Here is a 27572-nt window from a genome sequence, read left to right as displayed (position 1 = left end):
TGACTTGTCCAAATGTATACTGACAGTTAATGATAGTTCAGGCTTTGAAATTCTTAAGTTCATCAATCTAAGCTATAAATATTCTTCATTTATTCAATGTCTAGAACTAAGTCTATAATATGCATTTAAAGTGTAGATTTCACACAATAAAATCTCATGAAAAGTCAGCGAACGGATACCCTAAAGGCATACCACCTTGGAAATTCTAAACCTGACAGTTCCTGCAGGGATCAGGGAAGGTCTTGATATTGCTGGTTCAGTATGATCTGACAATGCCCTTTGCAAACTTGACTCAACGGGCACATCCTCACTGCAAGTTGGATCTGGAAGCTGGATTTTGGGATTAGTTTAGCTTCTAAGCCATGGAAGTCTCCCTCACCCAAGCCCCACCAGTCACTCTCAAAGACATATGTGCCATTCCTTAGTGTATATTGAAGAAGCTCTAGCATGTACTCAATGGTCTCTCTCTTTAGAAGGGAATGGGCCCATGTGTGATGATTCTATCCCCATTCTTCACTCCAGCCAGAAAATATCTAGCCCTTGTCCTGAAGTCTTTACAAATACAGTCAAAAGTTTTACTACCACCTCCTAAGCTGGGGATATTATTTGGACAGAACACCACCCCACCTCTGATCTTGTCCTCATGCTTTCAGCTTTTATAGGTTCCCCAACCCCACCCCTGGTAGCATGCTTACCTGTTTGGCTAGGTGGATGCCAGGCCACATCCTGCTGCCCCCATCCAGACCAGCCTGCTTGAGAAGCCTGAAGGCTGGCCTGGTAGAGAGACTCCAATTCTGAGGTCTCCTGCTCTGTATCTTGGTTCCAATGTGGATGAAAAAAGATGTGGTTTCTGTCTGGACAGGCTACATAAGTACGGGGATTGTTCGGGGAGGACTTCATTTCTGGCCCAGGGACCCCATGTTTAAGCTGAGAATCACAGAGCCTTGTGACATTCACCCAGGAATCCAAAGACAGGGGCGTCCCCAAGTCAACATTGCTGCCCAACTCCTTAGGCCTAGCATCTCTTACTTGAGATGGCTTCCTTTGGTACATATCTGGCTCTGCCAACCTGGGTTGTCCTCCCCAAGAAGTTTCACCATTAGGTAACCCAGAGTTCATCACAAGGGAAGGATGATCAGGAGTTTCTTCCCGGGAAGGCAGCCTGTCCCTACCATCCACAGAGGGATGCTGTTTAGCCCAAGGCCAATGGCCTTTCCCTTGACCTTGTGGGAAAGGAGGCTGAGAGTCAGAAGGAGGAGAGTTCTTCTTTCGACTATTTGGAAAACTTCTATCCTGGGAGCCTGTGCCATCCCTTGTGGTGGTGCCTTGCATCCTTTGGAACTGTTCTGTCAGAGAGCGAACAAGCCCCTTTGTGCCCGGAAACTCTGGCCTACAGGGCTCCTCACTGCTTCCGTCCCCTTTTGACGTCAACAAAGTTGTGAGGCTTTTGGCTTGGAGGCATTGGTTAGTTTTCTGCACAGTATCAGGAGAGTGAAACACAGATGAGGAAGCAGCAGGCATTATAGGGTGGCAGGCTCTGTAAAGGGGGAGGCCAGGCTGAGCTGATGAACTTGCAGGACTACAGCTTAGGGTGTGTGCATCTCCTCTCTCACACCCAGCTGTTCCAGTTGGATGTGACCAAGGCATCACCTGGGATGAGTCAGCAGTATCCCTCTTTTCTTGAAATAGCTCTTCTTGATCAATGCCTCTTCCTTCTTGAGGGGGGAACCTGTTGCAGCTGCTGTTGTCATCCCTGTAGCCTTGCAGCTTACCCTCTTGTACATCCAATGGTTCCCAAGCATGATGAGAGTTCTTCTCAGTCCTCCCTGGTGTTTTAGGTAAGCCCTGCCTGTGGAACACAGAGGGGTCAATGCTATCTACCTCAACTGAATTAAGAAGGTTTGAGGCAGACCTACTGGGGGAGTTACGCTGTGGGGCAGAGAGGGCAGATGACTCTGAGAACAGTGATGAGTGTGACTCATGGCAGGAAGCAGATGAGTAGACGAAAGAACTGGCCCCAAACTCGGTATTCGTGTAGGGTTCCAGTTGGGCCTCCCGGGTTAACAATACTTGGAGCGGGATAGGCTGTTCACTGAAATAAAGGGAGAGAGCCAGTTGTAAGCTGTCTTGATTGACAAGATCACTTACAAAAAAAAACTGTTCATTCAGTTCCAACTTCTAGCTATCCACAGAGGGAATGGTGAAAATAAATGGAAAGACAAGCACAAGTAAGTCAACAGTTCAGAGGCTCACAAGAGAAGGCACATGGTCTGCTCACACCCAATTAAATATTAATCTTCTTTATTACATGTTCTCACCAAAACTGCACTCAGTAATATTAAGTAAAGCCCTTGCCAATATTCTTTACTACCCACACAGTCCTATTCCAATCATATTTTACTTGCAAATTTTAAAAAAATAGCTAGTCCCATATGCAAATGACCTGGAAAGTAAGCAAAACCTAGAAATCACTCATACCTGGGGTCATGAGAGGCAGAACAGCCAAAAGAACCAAAAGGCCATATTTACAGGGTACATGGTGATTTGGGTTCATGGGGTTACATAAAAATCAACCATTTTAAGTATGTTCTCATACTCTGAATTTGGTTGTATTACTCACCGAGATGTTTCCCCAAAGTAAGGTACTGTGACTGTCTTGGAATTTGGGAGTGGAAGTCAGGATTAACTGTATTTACTAGTATTGGTTTCTCACTAATTGTTTTGTATTTCTGACCTAAAAATTGTGTTAGAAGAACTAAAATAAAACCCCGATGACTCACATACATCAAGTGGCATAAGTTTTCTGGAAAGAGTTTAGTTGCCTAAATTGCTTATATTCAAAATATATCTGATCAGGCTCTCATTCTGCTGGTGGAGTATACAACGGGAGAATTACATTTAAATGACAATATGCTATAAACTTTTGTGGGTACAGTCACTCAGTCACTCTTACAATATTATGGAAAATATGATATTATACTTATAAGGGAAGCCTATTGAAGTCAAATAGACCTACCTGGATTTGAATTCCACGCTTCTACCACTTATTAGCTGAATAATACTGGGTACCTTACTTATCTTATCCTCTAAGCCTGATTTCTTTATTTATACAGTATCACTAAATAATAGTCCTTATCCTAAGTTTATTGTGAGAATTAAATACAATAAAACATAAAGTGTTTAAGCTTAGTGCCTGGGCATATGCAGATATTCAAAAAACGCTAGCTGCTTTTATAATGTTTATGTTCTGAAAACTACTCAGGTTTATTAACAGCCAATATTTACTTTTACTTAAATCTATCTCTTCTAAGGAACAGCCAAATTCAAGGGCTAAATTGTGAGAACTACACTAATAGCCAGTCCTAACCATAGCAAAGCAAAACAAAGGAAATCTTCATGTCACTTCTCTATGGTTTCATCAGAGCAAGGAAGACTGTTTTCTCTGCTTCCATGAGGGACAATAAGCCACTGAAATCCCAAAATAATTCACATGGCTTCTACAACATGAAATGTAGCTTGGATTGCCATGTCTAAGAATGTCATATGTACAAATTTAATAATCGTGTTACTAAACAAATCTAGGGACAAACTCCCCCACAGGAAATATGAACAAGTGGTCTATTTATTATGCTACACTTCCTGCATCTTTCCAGGAACTATTAAGAAAAGAACCAGCAGTGGGATGAGCTTTCACTGTATGTCTGACCTAAGAGAAGCTTTTTCAGAGGAGTCTTCTCTCCCCTGTAGTCGCCAAGACAATGAGAGCTCTGGCTATGGAGCACCCCAGGGCTCTTCCTCCCCTGGCAAACATGAACTACTGTGGTTCCCAGGCACTACCTTGTTGGCTGAGGGAGGGCCCCTGCCTGTGAGGGGAGGCAGGCTGAGGGCTGCGACGGCTGCTGCGATGATTGCTGTTGCTGCATGCGATCCTGCAGGCTCCGTGCTTTTCGAATACTGATTTGCAACTTCTTATCGACTAGGGCTCTGCTGTGCGTGCTAGAGCTGGCACCATGCAGGGCAAGTCTTAGTTTAGCTAAAATGCAAAAGAAAATATAGCAGAAAAAGAACACAAAATACAAACAAAAATAAAAAGAATAAAATTGAACCAAAAATGAGCAAAGATATGCAGTAAAACTCAAAATATGCAGCAGAAATGTAAGGCGTGGACCATGCATATGCTGTCAGGGCACAGAGCTGGCCCTGGCTATAAGGAACATTCGCAGAAGCCATGGAGGCTAAACAGGTTAATTCAAATTTTAAAAACAAACAAACAAAAAGTTAAACTAAAATGAATTAGGAAGGTAAACTGGTGTTTCCATCTTAGAGGTTGCCACTCTTGTCCTTTGCAACTGATCTGTCCAACTCTGGTCTCCACACTCTGCTCCCAACTCCCCCTTCCCGGCGGCCAACAGGAGAAATAAGATCCACTCCTGCATGTGTCTTTACAGAACACAGCTTCTTGTGGGTCCCACTTTATGAACCAGATAAAAATTCTAAGCCTTAGTCCCTTGCTGTACCCTAATGATGTGGCACACCAGAAAGGCAGGGGGAAAACATAAAGAACAAATATGCAGGGCAAAGTCACAGGCCTGGGAAGTCACAGCCAATTCATTCCTTCTTTCCTACCATAAGCTGCACCTCACTAGTCAGTGACTAGAGAAAGAGCAAGCCAACCTCACATCTGAGGTCTAACTTATCCTGGGATAAGAAGGTAGGCCTGGCTGGGTAATTCATCTGTTGATTCCTGCTGAGATTATTCCAGTAAATATCCATAGGCCACAGTGTCAGTGCCTGGCACACTTACTAGTAGAACTCCGAAGAGCAAAGATAGCTAAAGAACCTCTCACTTTGGGAGAATGAGTGAGGAGACATAAAAGCTGCTTTTATCCCACCTGAGTGACAACACTAATACCTGTTATGAAGTTAATCAAAAGTGCCATAGGCATAGCGGTTAGAGTTACTTACAGATGGCTTCGTTACAGAGAGCCAAGGCTGCAGCACAGTCTCCCTTCTGTTCCAGATGAAGTGACTCTTCAAATACTGAATCTGCCTCCTTCAGGGACCTCTCAAAGCCGTCACTCCTCCCTGAAAGGGCCAGCACTTTTCATTTTCATTACAATTGCTTCCAACTTTTCCTATGTACTGTTGTTTCCCTTCAGTGCACAGAGATCCTTGCTGCTGAGCCTTCAGTCTACCCTTATTCCAACCGTCCATTGCTATTAAGAATTCTCTGAAACATGTAGAACATCCATTTTTGCCTTAACTGACACCTTACCCAAGGCCATGAAAGAGGGTATGTCATTGTCTACCACATATTCCAACTCCAAGACCTCTTGGGGGGGGGGGGGGGGAAGGCGCAGGAGGGGAGAGGGTACCTCAAGGAAAGAATAAAGCACTGTCTATAGCAGAAGGGTGGATTCTTATGCCTGAATTGACCTTCCTTTCCACAGTGCAACAAGATACATCTTGCCAATCAGTATCAGAACACCCCAGATCTCCAAGAAACCTCAGCTGCTGTGTTAAGGCAAAAGTGGCTTCACTACTCTGGAAAGCCATCTGTTAACACTTCATTCCTACCTCAACTCACAGTCCTTTCTGCCACACCCTCATCTGGAAGACCAGGACACCTCTTGGGCACATGGGGTCTACAGTTCCTAACCTTAATATATCTGTTGAACTGCCTTTGTTGGTTTGAATCCACATACCTTTCATCAGCACGACTAAGTATTTACTTTTATCATGCCTCTGCTCACAAAAGTTACATTCCCATACAGAGAGCATGAGATATTCCTTCCTCCCCTGAAAGTGAATGCGTGCCAAAGCAGGTGCAGGAGAGTCCAAGTACAGAGCCAGATGAAAAAGCAAGAAAGTACTGTAAGGGCAACTTTTGCAAAAGATTCCTCAAGTTTAGGTACCCATTTGCCTTAAATAACCATCAATTGTTAGTAAGCTTAATATAAGTTCATCTACAATTGGGATTAGTGGTGAGTTTCCCCAAGCTCACAAGAAAAAAAAAAAAATCAAAATGTCACTCATTTCTCCCATAATGTCTCAATCCTCCACTTACCTTTAGTTGGACATGGTAAAAAAGGCTCTTCCACACCCCTAACGTTCACTCCCTAATTCACCACGGCTCTTGAAGAGTAATGGGAAGGTGGTGGAAGTAGCAAGTTGGTTCTGAAGAACTTAGCATTCAGGTTCTACACCACCTCCATAGACATAATCCCCTGACCTCCAGGCCTGAAGTTCAACCTTTATAATAACAGGTGGTGGCTACAGCCATTAAAACAAAGTTCTCTACAGAGATATAGAGAAACTATAGTTGACTAATCACTGTACTACATTTTAATTCATATCCTCTAGAATCTTAGCATTCCATTTCTTGCTTTTTCAGAAGATACTGAACCGAAGTGTATGGAAAACTGAAAATGAAATATAGCCAGAGGGATTCCATCTCAACTTTAATTACTACCCTACAGACAAAGGGAGGTAAAAAGGCAAGGGAGGGAGATGAAAGGCTCCTCTTTCAAAAGCAGCATAATCCTGAGATCCAATGCAATACAGCTTGAGGATAAACAGGAAGAAAAGACTATCCTTAGGGACAGCTAAGGAATGAGGAATTTAAAACGGATAAATACAATGCCTTGGTAAATAAAAGTCAACAATTGACTTAAATCAAAAGACTTCAAGGTTAGAGGAGAAAAGTGGCCCCCAAATTAGCCCAGAAGCTTCTCTAAATGTTGATAAAAAGAGGAAAGTGATCAACAGAAAGCACCCAAAATAGCACTGACTCCTGTTCTTTATGCTGGTTTAGCACAATTTATTACATACAGGAATTCTGAATAATGAGAATAATAAATTCATTTTATTAAAAAATACACAACAGAGATATACTGTACTTTCCAGCGTACAAGACGACTGGGCGTATAAGATTTTCCTGGGTTAAAAAGTCGTTTTATACACCGGAAAATACGGTATATTGGACTATATTGATGGGATTAGATATAATGGATTAGATATATTGGACTACCGTATTTTCCGGCGTATAAGACTACTTTTTAAGCCAGGAAAATCTTATACGCCCAGTTGTCTTATATGCCGGAAAATACGGTAGGTTTCGGGCCTATTTAAGGTAGATAGATAGCTCAGCTTTTTTGAACTGATTTGAAGGTTAGTCTCACCTGGTACAAAGTGTCATCCTAAAGCACTTGAAGGAAAAAAGTGACAGATGTGGGGCAGTTAAGAAATTGAAGTAAAGCACATGAAAATCGTATGAGATTGGGAAATGAATCATCAGAGGACCAGAAGGCAATCAGGTTCTATGTTCCTAGAACCTGTTTGGTAGATTGACTTCCCTAGAACTCCCAGTGGGAAATCCTGAAGGTATGTTTCTGCCCAGCAAGTAGAATTCCCCGGTCAGTGTGGCTTGCACACTGCCCTTTCCTGCTGTTTCTGAACTGTGATTAGTTTTATTTACACCTTCTATAGATGTTCATGGGAAATATTTTTCACGAACAATATACTATCTCTAATCTATAAGCCTTAAATAGATGGGCCCCAAATCAGTGCCTATCTCCAATCAAGAGGCCTGTTACCTCCTATTTTAACTAAATCTCACCAAAATGGCTGAATTAACATAAAATATAACTTTGCTAATAAAGTGAAGACAGGAAATTTATGAGCTTGAATATTTTTTTCTTCCCTCTCTTGCTGTTCCCATCACCAATAATCTAATGCTCACAACAATTACCCTGATTCTGCAGTTCATCCAAGTCCATAAAGCGGCTGGGATGAGGGTTAAACCCTTTAGCTGCCTCTAATTCCTTCTCTTGTTTCTTTCGAAGTTCCTGTTCCTGGGCCCTCCTGGCCACCTCTTCCTGCAATTCATCCAGTTCACTTTTGGCAGGTGTCTCCCCACCTGGAATGCAAGCAAAGGAGAAGGGAAGTTACCACATTTCCATAACCAAGACTAAGCCCCTGCAGCAGTTACAGCCACTGTACTGCTTTTCCCTTGGAACTCTTAGCTCCATGTGAAGTTCATGTTTTGAATACGGCTTTCCAGCCTGATTTTGGATTCAGGGTGAGACCTGGGCTGTGAAAAATAATAATCCTAATATATAAAAACCCAGGGTCCATAGCGACCGAAGGCTCGACCGACCGGAAGTCAGTCCTGCAGACAGTGCTGGGTTGCTGTGGCCCGGAGAGAGGCCTGGACAGAGAAGTAGGGTCTGATCCATAGCCTCCGTGAGCTGTTGATCAGCCCTTGCCTCTCTCTTTCTCTCAGGGCCTGGCCAGCAGCCGCGCCTCTCTTTCTCTCCAGGCCTCCGCGGGGGCTGCTGATCAGCCCTGACTCTCTGATCAGGCCCAGAGACACTGATTGGCATAGAAACCGACCAATCAGAACCAAATCTGGGTGAAGTGTGAGGAGCCAATGGCTGCCTAGGAGGTGGAGCTTTTTTTAAAAAAAATATATTTTATTGATTTTTTACAGAGAGGAAGAGAGAGGGATAGAGAGTTAGAAACATCGATGAGAGAGAAACATCCATCAGCTGCCTCTTGCACACCCCATACTGGGGATGTGCCTGCAACCAAGGTACATGCCCTTGACCAGAATCGAACCTGGGACCCTTGAGTCCGCACGCCGACGCTCTATCCACTGAGCCAAACTGGTTTCAGCGGAGGTGGAGTTTTTGACGCTGACTGGCATAAAAACCGACCAATCAGAACCAAATCTGGGTGAACTGTGAGGAGCCAATGGCTGCCTAGGAGGTGGAACTTTTGATGCTGACTGGCATAGAAACCGACCAATCAGAACCTAATCTGGGTGAACTGCGAAGGCAGAACCTAAGGTGGGGGCTGAGGAGGGGTTTTAAGGGCAACAGCTGTTTAGTGTAAGGTGTAAGAAAGCAGTTCAATTTTTTAATGACTGGTTTGGCAGAATAGTGCATATGGCTGGCTATCAGTCCAGATATAGGGATTATTTATTTTTGTCTGCCAAGAGCATCTTCTACTGCTGAAAAAGGCTCCCCCCCACCCCATTTAAGCAATCCTATCCTATATAATCTATCTATACTAATAAAAGGGTAATATGCTAATTAGACCAGGTCGACCAGCCATCTTCCGGACGTCCAACTTCCTTCCGGACATAGCCATGGTGGTGGAGGCCGAGGCAGAGAGGGCAGTTGGGGGCAACCAGTCTGGCAGGGGAGGGCAGTTGGGGGCAAAATCAGGCCGGCAGGGGAGGGCAGTTGGGGGCGAGATCAGGCTGGCAGGGAAGGGCAGTTGGGGGAGAGATCAGGTCAGTAGGGAAGGGCAGTTAGGGTGATCAGGCAGGCAGAGGCAGTTAGGGGCAATCAGGCCAGCAGGGGAGAGCAGTTGGGGGCAAGATCAGGCCGGCAGGGGAGGGCAGTTGGGGGCAACCAGGCTGGCAGGGGATGGCAGTTGGGGGCAAAATCAGGTCGGCAGGGGAGGGAAGTTGGGGGTGAGATCAGGCAGGCAGGGGAGGGCAGTTAGGGGCGATCAGGCAGACAGAGGCAGTTAGGGGTGATCAGGCCAGCAGGGGAGAGCAGTTGGGGGCAACCAGGCCAGCAGGGGATGGCAGTTGGGGGCAAGATCAGGCTGGCAGGGGAGGGCAGTTGGGGGCAACCAGGCTGGCAGGGGATGGCAGTTGGGGGCAAAATCAGGCTGGCAGGGGAGGGCAGTTGGAGGCAAGATCAGGCCGGCAGGGGAGGGCAGTTGGGGGCGATCAGGCCAGCAGGGGAGGGCAGTTAGGGGTGATCAGGCAGGCAGAGACAGTTGGGGCAAGATCAGGCTGGCAGGGGAGAGCAGTTAGGGGCAAGATCAGGCCAGCAGGGAGGGCAGTTAGGGGCGATCAGGCAGGCAGAGGCAGTTATGGGTGATCAGGCCAGCAGGGGAGAGCAGTTGGGGGCAACCAGGCCAGCAGGGGATGGCAGTTGGGGATGAGATCAGGCTGGCAGGGGAGGGCAGTTGGAGGCAAGATCAGGCCAGCAGGGGAGGGCAGTTAGGAGTGATCAGGCAGGCAGAGACAGTTGGGGCAAGATCAGGCTGGCAGGGGAGAGCAGTTAGGGGCAAGATCAGGCCAGCAGGGAGGGCAGTTAGGGGTGATCAGGCAGGCAGGCAGAGGCAGTTAGGGACGATCAGGCAGGCAGGCAGGTGAGCAGTTAGGAGCTAGCGGTCCCACATTGCGAGAGGGATGTCCAACTGCCGGTTTAGGAGAGGGTGCAGGCTGGGCTGAGGGACCCCCCCCCAGGGCACAAATTTCATGCACCGGGCCACTAGTCCTATATAATAAAAGGGTAATATGCAAATCAAATGAATGGCAGAACAACCAGTCGCTATGACATGCACTGACCACCAGGGGGCAGACGCTCAATGCAGGAGCTGCCTCCTGCTGGTCAGTGCGCTCCTACGGGGGAAGCGCTGCTCAGCCAGAAGCCAGGCTGATGGTTGGTGAGGACAGCAGCGCAGCGGTGGTGGCAGGAGCCTCTCCGCCTCTACGGCAGTCGGACATCCCCCAAAGGCTCCCAGACTGCGAAAGGGCACAGGCTGGGCTGAGGGGACCCCCCTACCCCCAGTGCATGATGTCATGCACCGGGCCTCTAGTAATAATAATAAAAAACACTTATTGAGTGTTTTGTAACAACATGACAACTAACATTTGTTGAGCATTTACTATAAAAGTGCACAGTTTTAAGCACTTTTACATATAGTATTCCATTTAATTCTCACAACAAACTCTGAGGTAAATACTCTCACTGCCCACATTTTAGGAATGAAGAAACTAAGTAAAAAAGAAACTAAGTCTTTAGTGTGCTGAAAAAGTATTGGCTATCTGAAGAAAAGAGAAGGGGACTCATGCATGATCACAGTTTCTTAGAGCAAAGTTAGTCAACACAAAATAAATTAAAATGTGGGAAATAAACCAAATGTATGACTTCATTAGAAACATGAATTTCTTCTATGGGTTTCTAATTATAACCTACTCCAGCCTAGGATTTTAGAGATGTCAGCAACCTATGGCACTCATATCTAAAAGAGTCCGTGCCATTTCATTACTGCTGCATACCTCCCTTCCAGCTATCTCTAAGAACTTTAAGTGGCTCTCAAGAGAATTGGTGGTCAGACTAGCAATGTTCCTGGTCTCATCTCTACAGGCTGACACATAGTATTCTGTCCTCCTCTCACTAGTAAGTTGGCCAGATCTATATCCAGAAGGTCATTAAATCAGAAAATAGTTAGGTTTCTGCCCACACACCCTATTCTAACAGAATAGAAAAAAAAAAAAAAAAGCGGGGGGGGGGGGGGGCGCGGGAGATAAAACACATCTTTCAGATAAGGCTGATCTCTAAGTTAGGAGTTCCCAGAACTCCTCAGCAGACTACATGATACTATATCCTCACCATCTTTACTCAGGCATTCCAAAGTCTCCATGTTGAGGAGACTGCCTAGTTATCAATTTTCAGCTCTAAGTAAAGGATTTATTTTGACCCATTTGGACTGGGTCTCTACTTAAGTGGAATATGCACTAGAAGTATATGTGTGTTGTGAGAGAAATGTAAAAAGGAGCTAAAACCTATGATTACCTCAAATCTCTATCTGAAACTCTAGTATTCCCTTATCTTCAGATTTTGACTTGTTAAAATGCTAGTTACTCTTAGAGAAAGCATATTTTAAACTATTTTTAGTCACTTATATTTAATATGAAGGAGTCACATCATTCCTTCAGAGCTTGTTTTGAGAAAGAGGGAGTATGAGGAAACAAGGCAACTCAAGAAGGAAAAACAGAACAGGGATACTGCACAGGGTATGGAGGCAAGGGTAAGAGTAGGTTTGACCTATTTATTTCTCAGTTTTGACCACAGTCTATATGTCTCCCTGTGTAATCTCAATTCATAGTACTAAACAATAAGAAATGCATTCCCAAGAGGCTGCCTCTATACCAAGGAAAGCCCTAGGGCTTATTCTTCTGCGGAATGCAGATGCTACTGACACTATTCACCAAATTTCTGTTCCTTCTTGCTCCCACAAGGGGTCTTTCCAAGGTAGAAAGAAACAATCAGGCAAACTGTGATAAACCCAAAATAGATAATCCAAAGCAGCTCAAATGCCTCCACATTTATATTCTGATGGAATACTCCAAGTACAACTGTCCTCTAATTTCCAATGTTCTCAGGTAAGGCTGTTTCCCAAACAAAATTGGCAGACAAATCAAGTTCTCCAAATCCACTGTCCTTTTGCTTACCTGATAGGGGCTGATTCTTTGTCCAGACACTCCTGGAGTCCGCCTCCAGGATGCTACTGCTGTGAGATTTTGGGATGTGACGCCAGGAAGGTGCCAACCCAGCTGATCTCTTAGCACTTGGATCCCTTCAAAAGAGAAACTAGAGTCTAGTGAAAGCAGTAGAAGAGTGATAACTAGCAACATTCTTAGGACAAAATTCCCTCAAAAAAACAACCAAGTATTGAATTAGTGTAATTAAAGTATCTGCTAAACTATTTCTGAAAAAATGAAATACTCACTCATTCCCCATCTTATTTCACCTCAATCACATTTTGTACATCTAGCACAAACCTTATTTAATGAATTAATAAACATATGCTCTAATATGGATTGCCGTCCTCTTTCTTATTCCATTGTAACATATTCTCATGAGTAAAACTGAACAAGGTCCACCAAGCTAGTGTGACTCAGTGGTTGAGCGTTGACCTATGAACCAGGAGACTGTGGGTCAATTCCCGGTCAGTGCATATGCCCAGATTGCGGGCTTGATTCCCAGTGTGGAGCATGCAGAAGGTAACTGATCAATGATTCTAATCATTGATGTTTCTATCTCTCTATCCCTCTTTCTTCCTCTTTGAAATCAATAAATATATATTTCAAAAATACATATATATATTATAAAAACCCAGTGGTCCTAATGCCGTAATGACCAAAGACTGGTCACCAGGAGGCTGCATGCGCAGCGAGGCACGCGCAGGTGGGCGGCGTGGCGGGACTTGACTCTGGGTCCTGTGGTGCGGCTGGACTTGACTCTGGGTCTTGCAGCACGGCGGGACCCGGGGGAGTCCCACGGCACGGCGGGGTCTGGGGTCCCAGGTCTCACACGATTTCCTGCGGGTCTGGGTCTCACGCAATATTTCATATATATATATATATATATATATATATATATATATATATATATATATATATATATGAAAAAAACTGAACAGGGTCCAGTGGCCAGAGAAGAGCAGTGGGAAAGTATGAGGATGTGGTTATCACCCCTACAGAAGATATAATCACTCCTTTTAAAGTTGTTGTACTGTTAGGAAACTTGCCTCTCACTGTTAGGAAACTTGTGGCAACTCAGTAAAAACAATATATGGAGAGCTGAAATTTATAAAGCAAACTGAGCCCTATGGACAAAATGCAAGGGCACTATTTATTTTTATTTTTATTTATTGATTTTAGAAAGAGTTATGCATTCATTGTTTGATACTTGTATGTGCCCTGAGTGGGGAATTGAACTTGCAACCTTGGCATATCAGGATGATGCTCTAACCAACTGAGCTACCCAGCCAATGAGCAATATTAAATTGTCATTGTTACCTTATGTAATTATGAATCATTGGCTTAATAAAACACAGGGTCCCCAGTGACCCTAAAAGCAAGAACTTATCCTAAAATGAAAGACAAGAATAAGTAACAATTGGGTTTTATCTCTGATCTTAGAACTCTATAAGTTTTGATTCACTAATTCATTTTTTTATTAAAAATTATTTACTAAATAATTATTTTATACATAATACTTTAAAAGTTGTCTCTTCTACCACATCTTAGGACACAAAATAAGTCTTAACAAATTCAAAAAGATTGAAATCATATCAAGCGTCTTCTGGGATAACAATGGCATGAAACTAGAAATCAATTACAATAAAAGAAACTCAAAAATATTCAAACACATGGAGAATATTCAAACACATTGTTATTAAACAATGAATGGGTTACCAATGAGATCAAAGAAGAAATAAAAAATTTCCTGGAAACAAATGAAAACAAACACACAACAACCCAAAATCTATGGGACACAGCGAAAGCAGTCCTGAGAGGGAAGTTCATAGTATTACAGGCCTATCTTAAAAAACAAGAAAAATCTCAAGTAAACAATCTAACCCTACAACTAAAAGAACTAGAAAAAAAATACGAGAAAATCCCAGAGTAAATAAAAGGAAGAAAATAAGTTTAGAGTGGAAATAAATGACATAGAGACTAAAAAATATATATATATACATATACAAAAGATCAACAAAACCAAGAACTGATTCTTTGAAAAGATAAACAAGATGATGAACTGTTAGCCAGACTCATCAAGAAATAAAGAGAGAGGACCCAAATAAAATCAGAAATGGAAGAGGTAAAGTAACAACTGACATCATAGAAATACAAAAGATTGTAAGAAAATACTATGAGCAACTGTATGCCAATAATTGGACAGTCTGGGTGAAATGGACAAATTCCTAGAAGCATACACTCTTCCAAAACTGAATCAGGAAGAATTAGAAAACCTGAATGGACAGATAACAACTAATGAAATTGAAGCAATAAAAAACAAAACAAACAAACAAACAAAACTCCCAGCAAACAAAAGTCCTGGACTACATGGCTTTTCAGGTGATTTTTACCAAACAGTCAAAGAAGACCTAACACCTATCCTTCTCAAAGTATTCCAAAAAATTAAAGAGGAAGGAAGATTTCTAAACTCTTTTTACAAAGCCAGCATTATCCTAATTCCAAAACCAGACAAAGGTACTACACAGAAAGAAAATTATAGGCCAGTATCACTGATGAACATTAATGCTAAAATCCTTAACAAAATATTAGCAAATCAGATCCAGCAATACATTAAAAAGATCATACAATGGGACCAAGTGGGATTTATGCTGGGGATGTAAGGTTTGTACAAAATTCACAAATCAATAAATACATCACATACATAAAATGAAAGATAAAAATCACATGATCATATCTATAGACACAGAAAAGAAGCATTTGACAGAATCCAGCACCCATTTTTAATAAAAACTCTCAGCAAAGTGGGACTACAGGGATCATACTTCAATATAACAAAAATCATATATGAAAAACCTACAGCCAACATCATACTCAATGGGCAAAAACTAAAAGTGTTTCTCTTAAGCTCAGGAACAAGACAGGGATATCCACTTTCACCACTCTTATTCAACATGGTGCTGGAAGTCCTAGCCATAGGGATCAGACAAGAAGAAAAAATAAAACACATCCAAATTGGAAAGGAGGAAGTAGAACTGTCATTATTCATAGATGACATGATATTGTATATAGGAAACCCTAAAAACTCCACCAAAAAACTACTACATTTAATAAATTTGCCAAAGTAACGGTACAAAATTAATATTCAGAAATCGGTAGCAATTTATACACCAATAATGAATTCTCAGAAAGAGAAACCAAGAAAACAATACAATTATCATTGCAACAACAATGAAAATAAGGTACCTAGGAATAACCTTAACCAAGACGGTAAAAGACCTGTACTCGGAAAATTATAGGTCACTAAAAAAAAAAAAAAATAGAGGAAGATACAAACAAGTGGACTCATATACTGTTTTTATGGATTAGAAGAATCAATATCATTAAAATGTCCATGCTACCCAAAGCAATCTATAGATTCAGAGCAATCCCTATTAAAATACCAATGGTATATTTCACAGATCTAGAACAAACACTCCAAAAATTTATATGGAACAAAAACAATACCCCGAATAGCCTCAGCATTCTTGAGAGAGAAGAACAAAGTTGGAGGGATCACAATACCGATATTTAACTATACTACAAAGCCAGTGTAATCAAAACAACCTGGTACTGGCACAAAAACAGGCATATAGATCAATGGAACAGAACCGAGAGCCTATAAATAAACCCATGCCTTTATGGTCAATTAATATTTGACAAAGGAGGCAAGAGCATACAATGGAGTAAAAACAGTCTCTTTAATAATGGTGCTGGGGCCGAAACCGGTTTGGCTCAGTGGATAGAGCGTCGGCTTGCGGACTCAAGGGTCCCAGGTTCGATTCCGGTCAAGGGCATGTATCTTGGTTGCGGGCACATCCCCAGTGGGGGGTATGCAGGAGGCAGCTGATCGATGTTTCTCTCTCATCAATGTTTCTGGCTCTCTATCCCTCTCCCTTCCTCTCTGTTAAAAATCAATAAAATATATTTTAAAAAAATAATGGTGCTGGGAAAATTGGACAGATATATGCAAAAAAATGCAACTAGACCAACAACCTATACCATATATAAGAATAAACTCAAAATGATACAAGACCTAAATGTAAGTCATGAAACCATAAAAATCCTAGAAGAAAACACAGGCAGTAAAATCTCTTGGAGTAATATTTTTGCCGATATGTCTCCAAGAAAAAGGGAAACACAAGAAAAAAAATAAACAAATGGGACTACATCAGACTAAAAAGCTTCTTCACAGCAAAAGAAACCATCAACAAAACAAAAAGGGAACCCACCATATGAGAGAACATATTTGCCAGTGATCCAACAGATAAGGGCTTAATCTTCAAAATATATAAAGAACTTAATATATCTCATCACACAATCCTACTAAAAAATGGGCAAAAGAAGACAAACAATCCTACTAAAAAATGGGCAAAGGACCTGAATAGACACTTCTCCAAAGAGGACATAGAGATGGGCAAAAGACATATGAAAAAATGTTCACGGTCACTAATCATCAGAGAGATGCAAATAAAAACTACAATGAGACATCACTGCACACTGGTCAAAATGGCAACTATCAATAAATCAACAAACAAGTGCTGGCGAGGATGTGGAGAAAAGGGAACCCTCCTGCACTGCTAATGGGAATACAGACTGGTGCAGCCAATATGGAAAACAGTATGGAGTTTCCTCAAAAAATTAAACATGGAACTGCTTTTTGACCCAGCAATCCTACTTCTGGGGATATATCCTAAGAATCCCAAAACACCAATCAGAAAGGATATATGCACCTCTATGTTCATAGAAGCATTATTTACAATAGTCATGATCCGGAAACAGCCCGAGTGCCGTGGCTGTAAAAAAGAAGGAACTCTTACCCTTGAGACAGCATGGATGGACCTGGAGATTATTATGCTAAGCGAAATAAGCCAATCAGAAAAAGACTAGTATCACATGATCTCACTTATATGTGGAATCTAAAGAACAAAATAAACTGACAAAATAGGACTAGAAGCTAATGAATAAATGGAACAGACTAACAGATCTCAGAGGGGAGGAGAGTGGGAAGTGCGGGAAGAGATCAACCCACATAGCCCATGGACACAGAAGATAAAGTGGTGAAGACCTAGGCAGGGCGGGAGTAGGGTAAAGGGAGGCAAAGTTGAGGGGGGAGGAAGGGAGAAATGGGGGACATCTGTAATAGAGTCAACAATAAAAATAAAGTAGTCTCTCCTCTCTCCTTTCTCAAATGCCATTGCTCTTTCTCCCAGCAGAGGGGGCTGTTGTCATAGAAGGTTGATAGAGCACAATACTTTGCTTGCCCACAAGATGGTAATAAAGTGCACCTCTATACTTGCCTGAGTTGATAAACCTCTTGGTGGCTCATACTGCTGCTAGGGACAAAGCCGCTATTCAAAGGCCAAACAATACCTGCAGACACTGGAGCTCTCAGGCAGGGCTGCATCCAGGCTGACAGGGCTGCTGCTGTTCCTCTCACTGCTCTCATAGCCAGATTCCATTCGCTGGATAAGGCGAGGGTGCTGCTCTAAAAGGTAAGAGCCTGGCCGTGCTGGGCCCCAAGGCTTGTACTGGGGGCTTGGTCCACCAGTTTTAAGGTCGTAAGTAGGTGGCTTGCTTAGGTCATCTGGTGTAAATTCTTTAGCTATCCCGATCAAGGCACAAGTATGAAAAAGGAGGTAGAGTTAGCATCTGCTTAGACATGACTAACACCTCCCTCCAGCTACTCATTTACTAAAGATATAGCCCCCAAAGACCCAACAATGGGGTGAAAATGGGCCTTGTCAAGTCTACCAGAAAACCAGGTTTTTTAAATCTATAATAATGAAAGCATAATATGCTAATTAGACCGGATGTCCTTCCAGATGAAGCTGGGGCTGTGAGGGAAGCCGGGGTCCCGGGTGCCTGCCAGCAGCCAGAGGGAAGCCCAGGTCCCAGGTGTCAGAGGGAAGTTGGTGCCGGCAGCTGGGGGAAGGAAGGCCTACTCTTGCACGAATTTTGTGCATCGGGCCTCTAGTACATAGATAAACTTTATTCAAAAGCCCAATTCTTCCCTAATTATCTCCTCACCTGAATCCTCAGAAAATGGGCTAAGCTGAGTATAGCCACAGTGCTTCCTTTTGTCTTTACTAAAGATACTGTCAATATTCAGAGACTCTCGTTTGGGTCTCCATGTTGGACGATACTTGCTAGAAGAACTGGATTTTGACTCACTGCTAGTACTCTCTACTTCCCAGTCATGAGAGTGTAAAAGCAGGTTCTTGGGAGGTTTTTTGTCCATCTGGTCTCCTTTCCCCCCACAGGGAGACCCTAGGTTGGTCTGAGAAGCCAGAGATGGTCTGTTATGGATCATATTGCTGACTGTCTCTTTAAAATCCCTTAGTCTGTTGGTGCTGCTGGATGGTTTAGAGGCATTCCTAGGAGCCTGCTTCTCTTTCAGTGTTTCTCCTAAAAACACAAAGAATGAAACAAATATAAATGTTTAAAGTGCTCATGGATACCCAGATCCCAAAGTTAAGAAAGCAAGGAAAGCCCTTTGAGCAGAAAAGAGAAGTCATGGCCTGGAGTGTGACAAGTTTGGATTTAGGAGAGAAGCAATGCAGAGTGGCTTGCCTTCACTGTGGTACCCTGAGGCCTGTGGCTCATCACCTTTCCTCCTAAGCCGGCCAGAGCTCCTCTTGCGCTCTATCAGCGACCCTTTCTTGGATGTGAGTTTCTGATTACATTCACTATCAGTCAGGTGCCCTAAAAGAACAAGAAAATGGGGGTAAGCTGGTATCTGAGACTGACCTCCATCTTCCTGCGAAACTAGTCTCCCTTTGGGATTCATGGCAGTGGCACAAATTTAGTGTACCCATGGGTTGAAAGCTTCAAGGGCCATGGCTACCTGATTTAAGTGTAGCAGGAATCTCTCAACAGATAAAAAATGCAAAGAAGCTCAAGTAGTTAATGGGAGCTTCCAAATTTACAAGTTTCCTGAGCAATTACCAGTCTCAATCCCAATCATAAATGTTCCCAGTAACCTGAGGGACCTATTACTTGGTACTTATTAAAAGGTGAAAGTTTTAAAGATTGCATAAAAATGTCAAGTACCGATATATTTTCACACTCATAAATAGAACACAGAGCTTTCCTTTTACTTATTTAGCAACACATATCAAGTAAAGTCTAATTTTTATTATATCTGGTATTATCCCAGGTGTTCCAGTCTCTGCTCATAAGAGCTCTGACTGTGTATGGCTTTAAGACCCAGTTCCAAACCTTCCTTAAATGTGAGTCATTTAAAAGAACATTTGAACTTTGAATAATTCTCATTCTCAACCCCAACCATGCTTCACCAAAACCCAGAGATTATACTTCATAGTTCCTCAATACCAATTGCTGGGAAACCCAGGAGATCTGGGCTTTTTATGTAACTTGCCTTACTTCATGCCCAGTGTATGTGAATGTATGAGGGTGATTTGACAACAGCAAAGGTCAGATTTTAAAGGATATAATCATCTAAGCTGCTGTAGGCCAGAAGTGAATTAAGCAACTGAACTTAATCGGAAGACAGACTTAGAACAATTACTTATTCAGGTATCAGCAATATAATGATATGGCTATATTTTCCAATGCAATCTTTTATTGCTTTTATCTGATCCCTTGCTACCTCTGGACCCATAAGAAGGACTTAAGAAATAAGGAAATCACTTAGAGCTCCTAGAACTACAAATACTAAACCACTGGGGATATGTTCCCCTACCCTCAGCCATTCACAAACCTTAACATAAACCTGATTCTCCTGGAAAATATGCTTTATTTATCCTGTGACTTAACTCCTCCATGGTTCACAGTTTCAGAAGTATGGTTTTAAAAATACCACATTGCTCTGGCTGGATGGCTCAGTTGGTTAGAGTGTCATCCCATGCACCCAAAGGGTGCAGGTTCAAATCCCAGTCAGGGCACATACCTACATTGCAGGTTCAATCCCGGTCGGGGTGCATACGGGAGGAAACCAATTGATCTCTCTCTCTCTCTCCCTTCCTCTTTCTCTAAAAATCAATAAACAAATCCTTGGGTGAAGATTTAAAAAAGGAAAATATATCACACTTTGAAGTAGTCATTTGTGCAATAGTCATCGAAAATAATTCAACATGAATCTGAACAAACCTACTTACAAAACACACAGAGCACAGAGAAACATGCTAAAGTATACCACAGGAACATACAACAAAATTTAGAATGTGCAGAATCTATAGGACAAACTGCCTACTTCTTCAACAATAAATTGCAAGGAAAAAAACAGAGGAGAAACCTACAGAGTAAAAAAATTCAAAAGACTTATCAACCCACTGCAATGTATAGATCTTATTTCGATTCTGAGTCAAGCAAACAAATAAACCATTAAAAAGTTATAATATTTAGCCTAACCGGTTTGGCTCAGTGGATAGAGCGTCGGCCTGCAGACTCAAGGGTCCCAGGTTCGATTCCAGTCAAGGGCATGTACCTTGGTTGCGGGCACATTCCCAGTAGGGTGTGTGCAAGAGGCAGCTGATGGGTGTTTCTCTCTCATCGATGTTTCTAACTCTCTATCCCTCTCCCTTCCTCTCCGTAAAAATCAATTTTAAAAAAAGTTATAATATTTAAAAGAAAATTTGATATTTAAACACTTACTATTTAGGGTTTAAAGGAATCGTTAATATTTTTAACTGAGCTAATGGTATGTTTAAAAATGATTTCTTATATTTTAGAGATATATACTAAAATATTTCAGAAAAAGTGACATGTCTGGGAGTGGGGTAGAGGTACAGATAAAACTAGATTGGCCATAAGTTATAATTATTGAAAATAGGTGATGGGTATGTGGAGGAGCAGTATGCTATTTGGTATACTTCTGAATATATTTGAAATTCTCTATTTTTTTTTAAAGGCCATGCACAGAATATAAACCACCAATCTGAAGTCATGAGCTCACTAATCCCCAAGTTTCTAAAAGTATGGGCATTGTTCTAAGCCTTGGGTGATTACCTTTTCATCTCAGCAGTCAGTTATTCACTGTTCTTCCTTTTATGCCCTGTATTGATTTTTTTCCACTGACACTGGCACACTCTCCATAGATAAACAAAAAAATTAAAAAATGTTCTATGCATGGAACTCACAATAACAAACAAACAAGTTTTCATTCTTTTGCGTATCTGTTCTTCAGAAAGCATAGCAAGTGATAAGCAGGTACCCCCTGCCTATAACATGCCCCTCCGCTCAAAGCCCTTAACTTGGGACAAAGCCTGGCATGAGAACCTTATGAGGTACAAGACCACAATAATTTAATGGAGCATTATTAGAGGGGTGGGGATTAAGAGCATAGCAGGAGAAAAGCAGATTTCAGAATACACAATCACATCAATGATCACATTACAATGGTCCTTACTGATATGCTGCTGTTGACAGAAATATATGCAATGGAACATCATCATTTATTCAGAGCTGTGTTGCTTCTTTCGATCCCACTTAATTACCCATGTTCTGTGCCTTCTTCCCTTTGCATGACAAACATTTCTGACTTGCCCCAGTTTCTTTTTCTTGGACACCCTCTATGCAGGAACAAGCAGGACCCACTGCATAAGTCCCTACCTGTGTCCCGACTGCTCTGAGACGTGGAATCATTCTCCACATTATAGATGACTGTCCCCTGAGACTCAGAAGAGAAGTGACTGACCACAGACTGATGGTGGGAGTGTTTGTAGGGATAGCTCTCCGTTGAGGAATCTGTTCGGGTATCACTTGAGATGGAGGGCTCCCTCCCTGAGAGAAGGAGGAGACACAGGCAAAAGTGAGGAAAGAGAGAAGGACAGTGGTAGAGAGGGGGCAAAGAGCTGGATGGCAACAAAGATCCATAAGGCAAGAAAGTCCTAGATGGAACATGAAAAGGATATACCAGAGCCATTCTTCCCAACACCCAACTTCCAGGTAACACAGACACACAAACAATTCTTCCCACTCCTGCCCCTACCTTGCTGAAGCCCTCACTTTGCCTGCCACTGTGAAAAACTTTGGGGCTTTTAGAAAACCTATGGGGGGAAAAGTGGAAGAAAGGAAAAAGTTGTGAAAAATAAACTCTACTTAGATAAAGAGTCCCAGGCTGACCTGGCATATATAACTACTATCCCCTAAGTTTTCTCCTATACTGCCAGAAATGTCACTTAAAATTTTTTAATTGACATTATAAGCATTTTTAATATCTCTGAGAAGTTAATAGGGCTGTTATTTATACTTTAGTGTGAATTAGACTACTTTTCTCTAAACACCTAGCTAAGATAAATAGTGGAAATCAGTGTTTGATTGAAGAGAGAAGTAGAGCAGGTTTGGGTAGGGTTACAAAGGTGGGAAGAACACCAGTTACCAACCAGAATGGAGATTAAAAAAGGGAAGAAAAAAGAATCCAAAGACAAATGTCTTCTCTTTCAAAATTATACACAGCCCTAAAAATAAAAATGAAAAAGAACATTTCTTTTTCCTCCTTTTAAGAAATCAAGCCAAAACCATTAGGGCTATATTTCTAATGTATTATGAGCCTCTGTGGGCTAACCTGAGACTAACCATCAAGTGGCAAATTGTTTCTACAGGAAAATATAATTTGGGTTCCAAACAATTGAATTCGAAGTAAACAACTGATTCATAAGCTGAAGAATATCACTACAGCACTTGGCATTTTAAAACAAAAATCTCTCATCCCTAACAATATGACTACTTTTGTAGTAACATCATTTCTCTTGGTCTTAACTCACTTAAGTCACTGTTGAATTGCTAGTAAGAATCAGTCATCTTTACCAATATTATAAGGTTAAATGCTGAGGTTTCCCTCACAAATTTATTATCAGTCTTAATCAACATAATTTCCTTTGAACTTTTGAACTGGGGCTGCATTGAATACAGGCAACACATTCTTGGAGGCTGAAGGAAACAAAGCCTGGAGCAAGATGGGCTTCAGCATTTCCTCTTTTCTCTAATGGGTCCTCTTTCTCCAAGCTGGTTATGTGCTAGGCTCATGATCAGGAGTCCCAAATATGCAATGATCACATTGGAGAGAGAAAGGGGGAGGTAAAAGCTAGGCTTCTCACCTGAATCTTCACTATCGTAGCACATCCTGCCGTATGACTGGAATTCAACTTGGGGAGGCAGGTCCTGGGTGGACACTGGGGTACCTTGTGGGTCTGCATAAAGCAGCAGCAAAGGCTGGTAATGCCCCTTGATGCATTTGGTCACCACATCCTTCCATTTGGGCCCAATCTGAACCAAAAACAATCAGAAGAACATAACAATTATATTTCATACCAACAATTCAAAACATAACTTCCTGTTCTGTTTTTCTAAAGAAAATAAAAGATGAAAAGACAAGAATCAGGCCCTAGCTGGTTTGGCTCAGTGGACAGAGCGTCAGCCTGCGGACTGAAGGGTCCCAGGTTCGATTCCAGTCAAGGGCACATGCCTGGGTTGTGGGCTCAATCCCCAGCAGGGGGTGTGCAGGAGGTAGCGAATCAATGATTCTCTCTCATCATTGATGTTTCTTTCTCCCTCTCCCTTCCTCTCTGAAATCAATAAAAATATATATTTTTTTAAAAAGAATCAGGTAAAGAGATACAATAGAGATCTTATAGCTACACTTAATGATTTTTTTTTGTTAAATCCTTTTAGAAAGCATTAAAACCCTATAAAAAACAGGACTGATGAATAAAATTACTTTTCTTCCCATGAAACATCAGTTCAGTTGTGAAATATGAGTAACAGTTCTCACAGGTGAATATGCCATGTGAGGGGACATCAGCCGCCTTGCTGATCTTTTTCTTTTCACAGGCATCAAGTCAAAGCCCTTTTCTGAAATTTGCTTTTCTAGAATTTCTCCTAAATATTAAAATCACTTTTAGGAAGCGAAAGAACAGACAAAAACTCTCTCACAGACTGCCTTAGAATAAATGACATGAGTTCACGCATGGCAGGACATAAAACATCAAACTGCTTAGAATAGATATCTGGACCTCTCTGCCTTAGCTTTGTGCTGGATTCAATGCTGCCATGGCAGTGGGAAAAAGTACCTGAATAGCCATGGAAATAACAACCCAGTCAAATCCTCAAAGTCACCCTCTCTTAAGCTTAAACTAGTAACAATGTTAGGTGTATTCTAGGAGTCAGATAACTATCATAGTCCTGATTTTATAATAGATGTTCAGTAAATTTTTAACTGGGTTATCATTATTTTAACTAAAACACATTATATAATCTTATTTAATATCTTATAAGGCATGTATTATTATTTAAATAAAAAACCTAACTCTGGCTGGTAATGTCCAAGTGTCATCCCATATAAATTTGATTCCTGGTCAAGGGGGAGGGAGCTGATCGATGTTTCACTCTCACATCAATGTTTCTCTCTCACATCAATGTTTCTCTCTCTCTCAAAGTCAATAAAATAAAATAAACAAAACTTAAAGCTCAAAGAATTTATATGCTGCCCGAAATGACAACAGCAAAAAAGAGATGAGAATTTGACATAAACTACTATTTGTGGAAGATGCTGTTTAAGGTCCATGGGTTGGTATAGAATGTCTAAGTAGTCTCCTAGCTGCTGACCTAATCACAAGTGTCTTTCTAACTCATGCAAATCACCTAAACTATTTCATCCAGACTCTGTGGTTTAGAGAATACCAAGTTTCCAGCTTTAAATATCATCATAGCCCCATTTTCTCTATGCTATCTCAAAATCATGTTAATTGGTGATAGGGTACTTCAGGGAGCTAACAATCAGAAACTATTTTATAGTAGCCTGAGACAAAGTATTACCCACTAATAATGCCAAGATTTGGAATTCTGAACTTGCTGCTATCCTTATAACCTAATATGACTTATTAGACTGTTGTCGCTCAAATCAATTAATTAACACATTTAAAAAAATAATTTGTCAATATAAATGTTAACTGTGCTGAATGCCATGTGAAGGCATTTAGAGACAAGAACAGAAGATATATTCATCCTGTCCTTGAGGAACTTGCCATTTATTGGGGAAGACAAGACTAATACTCTCATAAATCCAATAGATAAGTGATAGACATTAAAATTATGAAAATAAAACATTGAAAATAAATAATTATCCTTAGTTTTTTGTTGCAGTCACCAAACACTTTAAGCAGGGCTTGAATATTCCTACCTCCTTAACATGAGCATCATCAAAATACATCCATTTGCGGATCTTTGTTTGGAAAAAGAATGTAGAATAATGTTTGCCGTAGTAACAGATCATTCCTACTAAGTACAGTTCAGACTGCTTGGCCCGGTCATCTGTCACTCTGAAAAATAGCTGCAGGGAAAGAAGAGAAAGGAAAGAGCAGTGACATAACCCTCTCACGTCATCTGCCAGCAGACTGACTCCATTATTTCTTAAGGTACTGACTTGCTTCTCTGCCCTTCAGTATAAGATTTTTTTGCTAATCCATATTAGTCATCAGAAATTAACCCAAAAAGGCAAAATGTAGAAAAAAAGCAAATTAGTGGCCAGTAACTGGTAAGGTGGTGATGTTTCCACATAACTTCCAATATTTTCTTGATGGGGCCGATCACAAGAGGAGTCAGAAAAAGTTGACAAACCAAACCAAAACAAAACAAAAACATTCTCAAGTTTCAAAAGTTATTTATCAGCTGGCACCACAAATATAAATTTCCTGCTGAGTCCCTAAGTAGGGGGTAAGAAAGCCCTTAGGAGAAGCAATACCAGCATTTCAATTCCTACATGTCCAACACTGTCCTAGGTAGGTGCAAAGGGACATACAAAAAAAAAAAGAAGAAGAAAATTATTCTTGCATGAGGAACTTATATGATTGGAAAAACAATCATAAAAATAAAACTAGAACAGTACAGGATATACTGTAGGCTACAGAATTTTAGAAAAAGGAGATTTTGTTATATATAGCTTATTTATGTCAGAGATTTCTTGGGAAGAAGACCTAAAATAAGATCACAAAGAATTCACTTTTTCTCAGTAGTGGTTTAATAAAACTAAAACACAACAATAAGGGATATCCTTAGTCATAGTACTATCCCAGAGCAAAACTAAGAAAGAAAATCACAGAGTTTCTGGTTCTTCTCTTGAACCAAAGGAAAACTATGGCTGTACCTACACTAGGGCATGGAGCTGATGAGGTTAAGCCCCTAGGTCTGAAGTCTGTTTCCTGTGTACTTTCCTAAATAGACCCACGGAAAACCACTAACCCACCAAATTCTCTGCCAAGCTACTTCATTAACAGATACTGGTTCCTCACTGTGAATTCCGTACTGTAGGACTCAAGCCACCAATTTTCACCTCTGTCACCTCCCAAAGCAGCTCTAGTCAGGATTGCTCACTTCTTTGACCTTACCGCCTCCCGTGGTTGAATACAACTCCCTGTTATACACTGGTATAAACTAATAGTGAGTAGAGTACACAATAACTTTATAAATTGCAAGATTTTTACCAGTACCTAAGCTTGGCTTATCTTGTCTTTCAAGGCCATAGTCATCCCACTTTTTATAAAAAGCCTTTGCTGCCTATCCAAAGGAGGTAAGTGAGCACTGAAATGCATGTACATATACAGTAGTACCCCTTATCTACAGGGGATAAGATTACAAGACTCCCCTGGCAGATGTCTGAAACTGCAGATAGTACTAAACCTTATATTTACTGAGTTTTTTCCTATACAGTTTAATTTATAAATTAGGCACAGAGGAGATGAACAATAATAACTAATAATAAAGTAGAACAACTATAACAATATACTGCAATAAAGTTATATGAATGTGGTCTTTCCCTCTCTCAAAATCTTCTTTTACTGCACTCACCCTTCTTGTGATGATGTAAGATGATACAATACCTACTTAATAAGAAGAAGTGAAATGAATGATGTAGGTAGACATTGTGATGTGACATTGGGCTACTTTAAGGGTTACTTGAATACAAACACTGCGGCACTGTAATAGTCACTATATATGTATATGTACGGGTATATGTATATGTATGTGTATATGTATATGTACAGATACATAAAAGTGTGGATACACTGGACAAAGGGATTATTCAACTCCCAGGGAGCAGGGAGTGAAAACAGGTTGAGATTTCACCACACAACTCAGAACTACATGTGACTTAAAATTTACAAATTGTTTACTTCTGGAATTTTCCATTTAATATTTTCAAGACCACGGTTGACTGTGGGTAAGTGAAACCATAGGAAGTGAAACCATGGATAAGGGGGGGATTACTGTACACAAGTCTGAT

At 41.3% G+C, this 27572-nt stretch overlaps 1 protein-coding gene across 15 annotated transcripts in view; it reads right to left on the bottom strand.

The window, feature by feature from the left end:
* USP54 (ubiquitin specific peptidase 54) overlaps positions 1-27572 on the bottom strand; it is a 113462-nt gene that overhangs the window by 17019 nt on the left and 68871 nt on the right. For 8 of the 15 annotated variants that reach the window (XM_079793841.1, XM_079793839.1, XM_079793833.1 and 5 more), the window contains exons 9-19: positions 25473-25622; positions 23392-23560; positions 21905-22075; positions 18905-19036; positions 18362-18739; positions 17705-17936; positions 12263-12387; positions 7751-7918; positions 4966-5085; positions 3838-4033; positions 696-2092 (exon numbers count right to left, since the gene is read on the bottom strand). In XM_079793841.1, the coding sequence (XP_079649967.1) occupies positions 696-2092; positions 3838-4033; positions 4966-5085; positions 7751-7918; positions 12263-12387; positions 17705-17936; positions 18362-18739; positions 18905-19036; positions 21905-22075; positions 23392-23560; positions 25473-25622 (3238 nt within the window). Of the gene's footprint in view, positions 1-695; positions 2093-3837; positions 4034-4965; positions 5086-7750; positions 7919-12262; positions 12388-17704; positions 17937-18361; positions 18740-18904; positions 19037-21301; positions 21875-21904; positions 22076-23391; positions 23561-25472; positions 25623-27572 lie in introns of those variants that run through there. The other 7 variants (XM_079793836.1, XM_079793845.1, XM_079793847.1 and 4 more) reach the window with 7 other exon arrangements.

Source organism: Cnephaeus nilssonii (assembly GCF_951640355.1).
Source record: "Cnephaeus nilssonii genome assembly, chromosome: 16".
Classification (NCBI taxonomy): Eukaryota; Metazoa; Chordata; class Mammalia; order Chiroptera; family Vespertilionidae; genus Cnephaeus; species Cnephaeus nilssonii.
This window is presented reverse-complemented; position numbering and strand designations above follow the sequence as displayed.